Raw genomic sequence first — 12,318 nt, 5'->3', positions numbered from 1 at the left:
TCTTCCCTTTCCAAGCCGCTTCCGAAGTGCTCCCGGTGACCGCAACTTCTGATCCCGAACTGAGAGGGGAGCCTCCCAATTTCAAAGCCTCCTTCCCTTCTCCCTCGCTTTCCGCCTCCTCTCGCTACCTCCACCTCCACCGCTACCTCCACCTCCGGCACCCACCCACCGCTGCCACCGCCACCAGCAGCGCCTCCTTCTCTCCTCCTCCTCCCCTCTTCTCTCTTTTTGGCAGCCGCTGGACGTCCGGTGTTGATGGTGGCAGCGGCGGCAGCCTAAGCAGCAGCAGCCCTCGCCGCGCGCCAGCTCTCGCCCACCCCGCCTCATTCTCCAGCCCTACCTCGCCATCTCCCGAAAGGTGCCGGGCAGATTCGGGGCGGCCGAGGCGAAGCGGCTGCAGCGGCGGTAGGAGCGGCGGCGGCGGCAGCGGGAGCGGCGGCGGGAGGCAGGATGAGCGCACGCGGGGAAGGCGCCGGGCAGCCGTCCACTTCAGCCCAGGGACAACCTGCCGCCCCGGCGCCTCAGAAGAGAGGACGCGGCCGACCCAGGAAGCAGCAGCAAGTCAGTACGCGGGCGGGGTGCGGGCGGCAGCCCCCCCTCCGCTCCCTCCGCGAGGGCCCCGCGCCCCGCGGCCACCCGCGCGCGGGAGTCCGGTCGCCGCACGCCGCCCGCCGCCGCCGCGGGGGCAGGCTGCCGAGTCCCCGGCGCGAGCGCGCGGCGGAGCCCCGGGCGCCCGCGCCCCTCCGGGCCGGGAGGTGGGCGCCGCGGCGGGCGGCTGGCTGCGGGCGGGAGGTGGGGTCGGGCGCAGCGCGTCTGCGGACTTTCGCTATTGTGCCCGGCCCGAGTGGCGCGGTGTCTCCTGGCGACGGGAAGCGGCCGGGGCCGGCACACCGGGGCTCGCCGGGCACTCTCCGAGCCGCCTCCCAGTGGCCCAGGGGGCAGGGGTGCTCTGGCGGGTGCCGGTTGGTGGGGCTGAAGTCTTGGGGGCCGGAGGCTCTTTCTCCCGCCAACCGGGGCTGCTCGCTGGCTGGCGACGGGCGCGCCGCAGCCGCCCCCTTGGCGCCCTCCCCAAGTTCTCGGTGGCCTGAGACTCGCGCCCTCCCGACAAAGAACTCGTGGGCCCGCCCGCTTCTCTCAGGACTCTTTAAATGCGGCGGGGCGGCCGGTTCGCGGCCGCCGCTGCTGAGGTGTCCCAGCAAAGGGGCTCCAGGAGATCCTGGGGCCCCGCGGGACAGGATTAACCGGTTGGGTGCGGTGCAAAGTAGTGTCCGAGAGGGTGCACGGTAGCTAGGGTCACTTCCTCGCCGGGCGCCCAGTCCCCCCTTTGGCCCTGGATCCCGCGCCTCGGAGCTGCAGACGTAAACGTGTTCTCCGGGGCGAGCGGCTGGGGGTTGGGAGGGGACGATCGAGGGGCGCCCGGGACCCCGCGGAGTGGAGGGTTTTGTCTGCGGATGCAACCAATTAAGCCTGCAGCCGGCGCTTGCAGAGCTGCGCGCAGCGCCCAGGGCGGAGGGGTTTTGTTCGCGGCAATTTCCAAGCCTCCGCGGGCAGGGCTGGAGCGGGACGTGTCTATTGAGAACATTTAAACTCCGCTTCCGCGGGCTTTAAAACTGCTTCTTCGTTCCTTAGCCTTACAGCGCTTCCATCACGGCAAATAGGTCGGTTAGAAAATAATCCTAGACTCCCAAAGCTGCCCGAGAGCAAGGTGGGGAGATCAAACAACGTTTGCTTGCCAGTGCGTTTTAGAAAAACGTGTACCTTTTCGAAACCATCAAAGGAAACAAGCCAATCTAGAGGCCCCTGAGTTTTCCCGCTCTGCCCGAGCGACACTTTACACAGCGTTAGGATCCTGTTTTACACCTCCCAGGAAGTCACTGCCCTGCCCCCCGCTCTCGTTTCCCACCCGCCACCCAGCGCTCCCTAACTCTACTGATTGCCCCCCGCCTCCAAAAATTAATCCAAAAGAAATTGCAGTGGGGTCTGGAGGTGATTGGAGGTTTTACCTTTGAGTTAAGGCAGAGTTCACAAAGAAAGAAAAATGTGTCTCTGATGTGTTTGCTCCGGATGTGCCCGCTGGCGCTAGTGGTCCCACAGAAGCTTGCAGGAAACCTTTCCCAGATTCTCTAAATAGGATGCGAATGTCCAGTGGAGACTTTTATGCATTTTAAGCTAATTAGTCTCATTTAATCACCGAATCTGAGTGAAATGTAAATTGATGATTCATTGGATAAATATTTAGGATCTGGAATATTAATCATCGTATTCGCTTAACCACTTGAGTACTTACTACTTGGCATAGAAGCCATTTGAAGTTTTGCTAAACCTATTGATAGTTTCAATTTCTCCTTCCCAAACACTTCCATTCCTCCTCACTCCCTCCCACCCCGTTTCGTTTTCTCGGTACGGCCCCATAAGGGTTTTTCTCAAAAGAAAGTTTTAGAAAAAGTGTTTATTTTTATCAAAAGATTTTTAAATCTAGAATGGAGACCATTCCTCCATCTCCAGAGGGAAGTGAAGAATTGAAGCAATTATCTAGATAATTCAAGCAAAGCCTCCCACAACAGATTTACCATAATTATTTGGAAATTTCAGGACGAATGGAGTTATTTTAAGTTGAAGAACTTAGATAATTGCTCCAGTATTTCACTCAGTGTGTTGATTGAGTTATAATTGACTTACAACGCAGATATACAGAATGATCAACAGCCACCTTTTCAATATGGGAGATTGTTGAAATATTTATGATGTTAGCTTCATATTTCTGTTGTTTCAAATGCTAGTACAGTGGAGAGTAGCATTTGTATAAAATGCTGATTATTTCTGTGAGTTGCCAAATACGCAGCTTTGCATATTTTACACCTTAAAATGTATAACTTTCTTTCTAGAACATGCAACCTTGTCAGCCTTTGTTACCTTTTTCCGGTTGAAATCTAATCTAGTTTTCATATGCAAAATAGAATTTCCTCTTTGAATCCTTGGATTAAAAGTATAGTTATTTCCCCTTTCTGTAAACTCTATACCATCATCATCCGTTTATGCTTGAAATGAATGTATTCCAACAGTTCTGTTGAGCAGCACAGGCAGAAAATATAGCTATAGAGTCAGGGTCAATTTCTTTCAGACATTCTTGCCACAACAGCATTTTTTCCCCCCGAAACTAGGAGCCAACCGGTGAGCCCTCTCCTAAGAGACCAAGGGGAAGACCCAAAGGCAGCAAAAACAAGAGTCCCTCCAAAGCAGCTCAAAAGGTGAGATTTCTTAAGTCCTCCCAACTTTCTCAATGCCCACAGGAACCTCCCTGTAATTTTCCCCGTTCTAGATCCGCACCTCAGCATTTCTCCCAAGTGGGTAACCCAAGACTCATTTCCTACCTTCAGTATTGGTGAGATTTTCAAGCAGATACTGAGCATAAAAAGTTTACGAAGATGCTTACAGTGTTGTTTTTAAACAATCACCAAATACTAAGAAACTTACAACGGAGATGGGAGGGGGAGGGGGGAAGTGGAGTTGCACCAGTTGTGAAATAGTTAAAAACGAATCAAAGCTACAGATTTTGTCTGGTGGTGAAGTTTTTCAATTTCCTTAAAAAATAATAAAGATTAATTTACCTTGTGCTTATTTACATGATTACTGGAAAACCAAATCCCTCTATTAAAGTTAAGTATTTTGCCAAATAGATGATAATTAGAAGTAAATCCAATTATGGGATTCTAGAAAAAACTTTAATTTTACAGCTTTAAATGCGCTGATAAAGTATCCTGTTTGTTTACAATAAACCTGCAACATAATATATCATAAGCTCTCAAAAGCCTTTCCATCTCAGGTGATATAGAAATGCTCTGAATAGGAATATGAGAAATTTTTTAAACAAATATTTGACTCATTTATTGTGTATCTTGGGGCAGAGTAGAACCCAACCAAGTGTGACTTCCATGCTTTTCTTTACAAATTTTAAGTTGTAGTTTAAAAACTTCATGTTTGGTGATATTTGAGCTAGCAAAGAAGAAATATCTCAGGATCAATGCATATACAGAGAAGGAAAGGTAAAGATAAAATTCACAGTTTTTTAGCTTTACAAATAAAGCCGAAAAAAAGTTTCTGTATTTTGTTTGTGGGTTTGTATACTCGTTAAAAACAAAGGTTCAAAATTCAGAAGTTAATTTTGATATATCTTTACAGTAGATTTGAGTCCACCATGTATAGTATTTGTTAAAAGTGACTGTATGCTCATCTTTTGAGGATTAATGTTTTGTGTGGTTTTGTCTATGACTGTGAGCACTAACCATATTATATTTGATAGCTTTCAGTGTTGTAAACTGCCATAGCAACCAGTGATACATGTAAAGTTATTTAGGGAGCAGCTATGAGATCTTGTCTGTGTTATTTTAACAGTCTTGAAGAGAGCTGAAAGAGCAGATTTTTAATATATTTAAATATAACTGCTTCTCAGAGTGAAGATTTACTTGTACTCATATTTAATCAATAAACATTGAAGTAGCTCTAAATTATCTTGTCATTTAAAACTGGCAGTATGTAATCTGATGTTACTAATGTGAATACTTTCTATTTGTTTTTTACCTGCTTTATTAAATTAAATATGTTTTTTGTTGCTGCATAAGTTAATTTCATCTTCATTTCACTCTAATGGAATGGCGAAGAAATATCTTGGTAGCTAGCTGACAAACATTTAAACTATAATGTAATTGCTCTGAAAAATACATCATTATAACATCTCCCAGGAAGAAATCTGTAAATCTCATCATGAATAAATTAGATAACATTTAATACCAAAAAAAAAAAAAGGAAAATGAATTATCTCTCAGATTTGACTATTATTTTTTTTGAATGAGTAAAGAGATGCTTCAGTCACCTTCTCTTCAGTTTGAAAAGTTTGCCACTGACTAACAGATTCTTTATGGACAAAAGGAAAGCTCAGTCTTGTGCCTGATTTACCACCTAAAGCAAAATAACAAAAAGTTGGTCTCTTCCCAAGTAAGGTTTGACTTATTTTTAGTTACTTTGGTGACAGGCATTTACAAATGACCCTTAGGCTACTCATCTTTCTGCTAATTCTTCATGTGTACACATATAATAGTACAACTTCCAAAACAGAAGTAGGCTTCCTTTTTCCCAAGAAATTTTTCTCTGAAATCTTTCATTCTTCCAGACAAAATTATTTCACACAATTCTGTTACAAAAGTCCCCTTTCTAATAAAAATGGATACATATTTTTGCTCAGAACATGACTGTTATATTTCTTCAGCTTTATAATTACGCTTCATTTGGAGAAGATAATACTTTGCAAAATAATGAATGACATTGATAAATTGTTCATGGCATGTGTAGACTTAAGGAATTTTCACTTTCAAATCAGTATTTATTGAGTTTGCTACTATCTTATGTAAACATGATTATCAAACATAGTTGTTTATCAAACATATTCTAACAAAACATATTTTTGTTAGGATTTTGAAAAGTGATCTTTTTTTTAGAAAAAGTTACACTGTTCATAACATGTAAGATAAACATACCCTGCTAGACTGACCAGGGTAGAAATGAGAGGTCTTCTATGATTAATAAATTGGGAATTCTCCTGCAAACCGAGACTCATCAAAATGGAAAATATATAACAAAAACTGGTAAGTATATAAGAGAACAGAACTCTAAAATTAGAGGAGATGCAATGTACACTGGGATCCTGATGATATTGTATGCTTAAAGTTTCTTGCTGCTTGCAGTTTCTTTACTTACAAAGTTTGTGTTTGGACTCAGTAACTGGCCTTGGGGCATTTGAAAACAAAACTGCTTGTTGGAGAATTAGCAATGTGAAACTTGACAATGCATGTGGAAAGTTGCAAGACCAAGTGGAGGACTACTAAATTAGCAATCACTTTAATTTCAGGCCATATTCAATATAAAATTGATTTGTGTAATATGTAAAACAAACATTTTAAAAAAACACAATTTGTTATGCTTGGAACTTTTGGAAGAGAAGATCATTATTCTTCACATTGCTTCTATTCCATTATGACAAATTCCCATGGATAACCATTGAGTAGAAATTCTGGTTATTCTTAAGAATACCAATCTGAGTGATCAAAATTCATCCCTGAACCAGTTTCATGTTGTTATCTTAATAAAAGAAATCAGAAGTTAATGTTTTCCTGAATAAATAATTTATTTGTATGAGTATGTGTGTGTCTGTGTGAGTGTGTGTCTTGACCCTTTTATTTATGTCTTCGTTTGAGGTATACCTGTGCCCAGTTGGCTCTTGATTTCCTTTTTGTTTTATTTTGTTTCCCTCTCCTGTTTGTGATGGATGGAAACACTTCGTATTTTCAGATTCCTCATGTTTGGAGAAAAGAAAGATAATAATCTCATTTATGTTTAGTTTAGGGTTTTTGTTGTGCCTTTTTAATCATGAGAGAACACTGGAGGGGTTTCTTTCACTGATTCTCCAGTGTTTAAGGTTGCAAGTTGAATTCATGTGTAAGTCTCAAGCCAATTGTCATTCAGGTACTTTTTGGGGAAAAAAATTCTGAGATTGAATTAAATTTTAATGGAAATAATTGCATATAAAAAAGATCTCAGGTGTGAGATAGCCCTACTTCATAATATCATAGATTTGCTTCAACTTCCTTTTGAGTTTAGGTGTAGTGAAGAGAAATTGAGAGCAAAGTACAAAATGAAAATATCACCTAGGTAAAGCATACTTCAAATAATGTGTTCAGGCAAACAATTTATATTTTCCATTTTGCCTAAACAAAGAAGACTTGATGTGAATTGGATACTGTAGAGACAGATTTCTGCTCCTTTTCTAATCATGTTCCTAGAAAGGTGGTTGATTTTTTCTCAAATGATTACTAACACTAAGCACAGATATTTTAGGATGAGATATCATCTCAGATAAATATCAGAGTATAGATGCTGAGTGAGGACATGATTTTTTGCAGGATATAGTAGGTCCAACTGAAGAGAGGAACCAAAAGTATCATTATAGGTAAGTGAGGGAAAGATGGTTTTGGAAGTTGTCATACAATTCTAGCCTGCGGCTTCTATGTTACTAATATGAGTTAGTTTGAATTCCTCTGTGTTTTTATGGGCAAGTAATTTCCACTGGGACTCAGGGCTCTATCTAAGGATACAGATGAATCCAGGTGGAATTACATAAAACCCAACTGTTGTTTCCATTATCTTGGTATTTTAGGCTGTCTTACCGAAGCGTTTGACTCATTTTTTTCACTTCACTCCGCCAGAGAGGACCGAGCCTTAATGTATCAGTAAATTCTCTCTCACAATGCCTTTGAGTCATCGTAGATTATGATCCAAATATGGAAGATTCTAATACATTTGAGTAATTTTCTGAAGTCACTTTACTTCGAGGAGCCCAGAGATCTCATTCTCTGGCAGTTATCATTCTTCTGAACTTTTTCATCGAAAGCCGCCTCAGTACTTTGACTGACCTCCAACTCTGGTTCATTTTTAACTCAAGGTCTCAACAGATCATTTTGCTCAAGAGAACATAACAGATTGGTGTTCTGTTGCATTTCAGTTCTTTTTTGAGGCTAGATGGGTGCTGAAGAGCATTTCATGTCAGACCTATCTTATCTTGTTAGCTGACTTTCTGCAGTTTCCAGAGCTCCCTTTGGAACCATCTAGCTTGGCACAGGGGTGGAACGATGTGTGAAATATCCTAAATTCTGAAATTTTTAGCTCTGAGTTTTTATTCTGCCAACCAAGAGAAAAAGGTGAATGGAGAACTGATTCCATTTTAGGCTGCTGCTTTATTATTCTATATTGCTTTAATCCACTGAACAGTGCTGAATGGCATCTTCTACGTGATTTAGCAAGGAGTAGTCACAGCCATTCTTTTCCCCCAGGATAATGTAGGGAGTAGTTTGCTCAGAAGGTCACCCCTATGAACTCTCATATCATTGCTATTGATTTTTCTGATTACAAAAGAGGGCGAGGAACAGTTAAAGAGGAGAATCCTAAACTTAGAGAATAACTTTTCTTGTCACTTTGGCCTTGGCTTTAATTGCGTGTTTGTATAGGTGAAGACAAGCATGTGTAAATAATGACATGGGAGTTGACAACAAGGACTTCCTTGGGGAAAATGAGTATGAACTACAATGGATGCTAGAATTCACTTTTATTTCCTTTTGGAAAATATGTAGTGATGGCAAACTTGTAACCTCTTTTAAAGACTAAAAATGGTTGCATGTACAGTTTGGAAACCCACAGAACTAGATTAGCAAAAAGGTAAAGTGAGAATTACTTAACATTTAGTGTGGTTGATTAGTCCAGTTGATTTTGATGCCAGTGCACAGTGATTTACACTGTTCATACTTTTGAAAGAGTACTAATGTGACTCTATACTTTTTTAGATGGTTCCATATGCTCTTAAATCTGCAGGGCTTAGTCATATATGCTCGTATATGTAAAGGTGCATGAAAACAAAGCAGGGTACTACTGAGCCCAGATACTTTCCTAGCTCTGTGTGTGTGTATGAGAGAGAGAGAGAGAGAGAGTGTGTGTGTGTGTGTGTGTGTGTGTGTGTGTGTCAGTGAGTGAGAGTGTGTGTGTGTGCAGACACACTGATCAATTCGGAGTGGGGCATTCTGGCTTTTATACGTTATCAGAGTATGATGTGAGCATTTAGAATAGCAAAAAATTAATAACTATTTAAATATGACCCAGAAGTCAGAATTGGATAATGCGCTTGGTTCCAAATCTCAGCTCTTATCTGTGTCTTTATAGGAAACTTGGAAATATTTTACTTTTAACTACTCATTTAATTTCCACCCCAGAACTTTTAAAAACAATTTCTTCAAGGCTACTTTATTTCATATGGGACTGTCTCCCAGAAGAACAGACCCTTTATTTCCTTGAAATCAGATTGGGGGGGGGGGGTCTCAGTTCCACCATTTAAGAACATGGGCAGATTGATTAATCACCCATTTAAACAGGGGAAGTAATAGCTGCCCTACTTAAATAAGATAATGCTCAGAAAATCACTCATTACTTTGGAAACTTACAGAATTAGGAGGTATTCATTTTAAGAGTAACATTGTAAAATATGGAGGGAGTTAAGAAATCACATTTGACTACCTACTAAAGGTTGTAGGTAAATGCCTTTGTCAGGCTTACCTCACTATGCATTAGCTCCTTTAATCCCCTGATGGAGGCATGATGGGCTTCATTTCACAAATGAGAAAGCTGTGATTCCGAGATGTAAACTGTGGCATGTCTAATGTACAGCTCTAGCAAATGGGAGCCCCTGGGTTTGAATTCAAATCTAATTCGAAAGCTTACCATCTTTCCACTGTTATGTGCTGTCAGATATGTTGTAAAATATTCGTTACAAGGTAGATGATGTTTTCTCCAGTAACCAGAAAAGCAGGTTGGAAGTTAGGTTTTGAGAACTCTTTGGAGAGCAGTTCTCTGGCCAGCTTATGTTGGGATTGGTAATATGTGCCTACTGCAACCCAACCCCACAGACTTCTGCCCCGCAAATGAAGCAGAAGACTATGCCTTTGGAGATCATGGCACATCCAGAAGTTTTTTTATTTGTTAAATGAAGGCACTGGATGAAATGGCTGCTAAACCCCTACAAAGCTGTAGAATTCTGATGGCGAGAGGGAAACAAGACACAGGTGATACAAACACCAGTGTCTCTTTCTTTCCTTTCTTCATGCAATAAATATGTAGTGAGCACATCTTATGCACCAGACACTAATGCTAAGCACTGTTTCCAAGTTCAAGAGTTCTATCTGCAAGGTGAATTTCCTTTCTTAATTAATTTTTTAGTGCTAATTCAAGTGCCTGAAGTAGTAGAACTTCTTAGAGAAAGAAATAATTACATTTCCCATTTAACAGTCATCCCAACCCTCATGAAGTTGTCTTTAAAGCATATTGTAAAACTAAACACACAGTTCTGAACCTAAACTTTTTTGAAAAGGCAAAAATATGAATGAAGACAAGCCAGGAGGGAATAACACTTTTAACGTATGATAGTTGCAAGTATTAGTGTAATAGTGCTGATAATAGTCGGAAATTCAGTTCTTACAAATGCAGAATTCCCACCCTCTCTCTCTACTCCCCCACCCTGAGATAAGCAGTAAGTACTTAGAATACCTTATTGTCCGAATTATACATGGGTTTGTAGTGTGGAACCAAATTCCACTCTGGTGAAAGAAAACCAAATATACACGTCCACAGTATTGCATATGTTGACATATTAAAAACAAAACAAGCCCCCGAAATGTTTTCTATTGAAAAATAATATCCCAAAGAGCATGGAACACAGGAAAAAAAGGTTAAAGCCAGTATTTTCCAATATGTAAAATTCCTGGATCTATGCTGGTTTACAAATGAAAATCCTAGCTGGTTTCGCAGCCTTTGTGAAGTTTGATCAGAATGATCAAATAATGTGGGTTTTAAGGAACAATGGAAACCTCCCAGATGGACGCCACACAGCACAGCTAATGTGTTTCTTCTAGATGTCCTCTCAGAAGAGGGTTTCAGCTTACATGCAATACTGGCCCCAAGACCAAGGAGCAAGTTTGCTTTTAACAAGTCCGAGTGATAATCGTGATATTCCACCCTTTAGTTAATGGTGCGAATTTTATTTTTGAATAGACTTTTTATAAATAGGATGCTCCTTTTAAAGTCCTCTTCTTGGCAAGGCTTTCCGTCTCTGTGAGAGATTGGCTTTCTCTAACTTTGAAATGCAGTGAAACCCTTTTAGAAAACAAGCCTCTCTTCAACAGATTTTAGATACACCCAGATCACATCATGGCCCCTGGAACATAACCACCAAACAGAAGAGCCTGCTATAGCCCTGTTAGCCTTTAAGATCAGCAGGCTCCCACTCTCAACCCCACCTACCATCCCCATGACCATTAAAAAGAATTTCTATCTTCCATGTTTGTATAACTTACTACTGAGTAAACTGTGCAATCTTACAGGCGCTCCTAAAGATTAAATCAGACACTGCTTCTGTATTAGAGAATTTTGTACTTGTATAACTCCTGATGTACTGGCCAGAGGGTTTCTTAAAAGCTTCATTCTTAAGGTGACAGATGGGTGTAATGGAATATTTGCATTGACCGAACCTTCTATGAGATTGGACTAACCTGAAGGAAAACTTTCCCTTTAAGAGTTCCATCTTGTTAGGAGTGAAAGAACATTTATTGAGCGCCTTATTTGTGGCGGCCACTTCACTCCTGACTGGAGGCGTTATCTCTCCATTTCACACCTGAAACCAAATTAAGGTTTTCAGGGACCTGCCCAAAGTCATAAAGCTAACACGGCAGAGCAGGGATTTGAATCTAAGCTTTCCAAAGTGGACTCTGTGTTCATCTCTAGTTACCTCCCTCTCTCCCCGAGACAACATTCAGAAAGAGGGTGTGACTCACTGGGCCCTCCTGGTTTTCATTTAATTTAACTCATGCTCTTATGACTGAAGGTAAGACAGGACCACTAAGCCCTGACAAGAAATGATTCCTTTGTGGAGCCACTCAAACTAGTAACCCCTACTGCTATGATTCCAAGTGCCCAAATCTGACTCTCAGGTGGAGCTGAATCAGTGACAATTGTCGTTAACTGAAATACCTCCTTATAGTAGCAAATGCATGGCTCCTAAAGGGAGGAAGAGTGAGTGGCAGAAGAGTGAGAGACCTGGCTTTAGAGTCCAACGGAACGGGGTTCAGATCCCAGGCCTGCCTGTTACCAGCTTTGTGTGTGACCTGAGTTATTCGTCTTGCCTACCTAAGACTTAGTTGCTCATTTGCAAAGTAAGAGAAATAATAATAGCTACCTCCTGTGGCTGTTGTAAAGATTAAAATAGCACATGCGAATGACTTAGCCCAGTCAGTGCCCAGGGTATTTTATTTTTATTTATTTATTTTTAATGGGTTCTTTTTAAAGCTCTTTATTGGAATATAATTGCTTTACACTCTTGTACCAGCTTTTGAGGTACACCAAAGTCAATCAGCTGTATTTATACATATATCCTCATATCCCCTCCCTCCCGCGACTCCCCCCCCCCCCCCATCCCGGCCCTCCAAGGCATCACCCATCATCAAGCTGATCTCCCTGTGTTATGCAGCAGCTTCCCACTAGCCATCTGTTTTACAGTTGGTAGTGTATATGTCTATGCTACTCTCACTTCGTCCCAGATTCCCCTTTGACCCCTGCCCCCCCAACCCCGTGTCCTCCAGTCCATTGTCTGCATCTGCATCCTTATTCTTGCCCTGCCACTGGGTTCATCAGTACCATTTTTTCTTTTAGATTCTGTATATATGAGTTAGCATA

General features: G+C 42.0%; 1 protein-coding gene across 1 annotated transcript in view; it reads left to right on the top strand.

Annotated features, from left to right (window-relative positions):
• The first annotated feature begins 380 nt into the window (after positions 1 to 380).
• HMGA2 (high mobility group AT-hook 2) overlaps positions 381 to 12,318 on the top strand; it is a 131,392-nt gene continuing 119,454 nt past the window's right edge. Inside the window, exons 1-2 of the mRNA XM_057742972.1 lie at positions 381 to 561; positions 3,162 to 3,248. Of these exons, the coding sequence (XP_057598955.1) occupies positions 451 to 561; positions 3,162 to 3,248 (198 nt within the window). The 5' untranslated portion in view covers positions 381 to 450. The remainder of the gene's footprint in view (positions 562 to 3,161; positions 3,249 to 12,318) is intronic.

The sequence above is a fragment of the Hippopotamus amphibius genome, chromosome 7, assembly GCF_030028045.1.
Source record: "Hippopotamus amphibius kiboko isolate mHipAmp2 chromosome 7, mHipAmp2.hap2, whole genome shotgun sequence".
Taxonomy (NCBI): Eukaryota; Metazoa; Chordata; class Mammalia; order Artiodactyla; family Hippopotamidae; genus Hippopotamus; species Hippopotamus amphibius.
The sequence above is the reverse complement of the archived record's forward strand: the minus strand, read 5'-3'. Positions and strand labels throughout refer to the sequence as shown.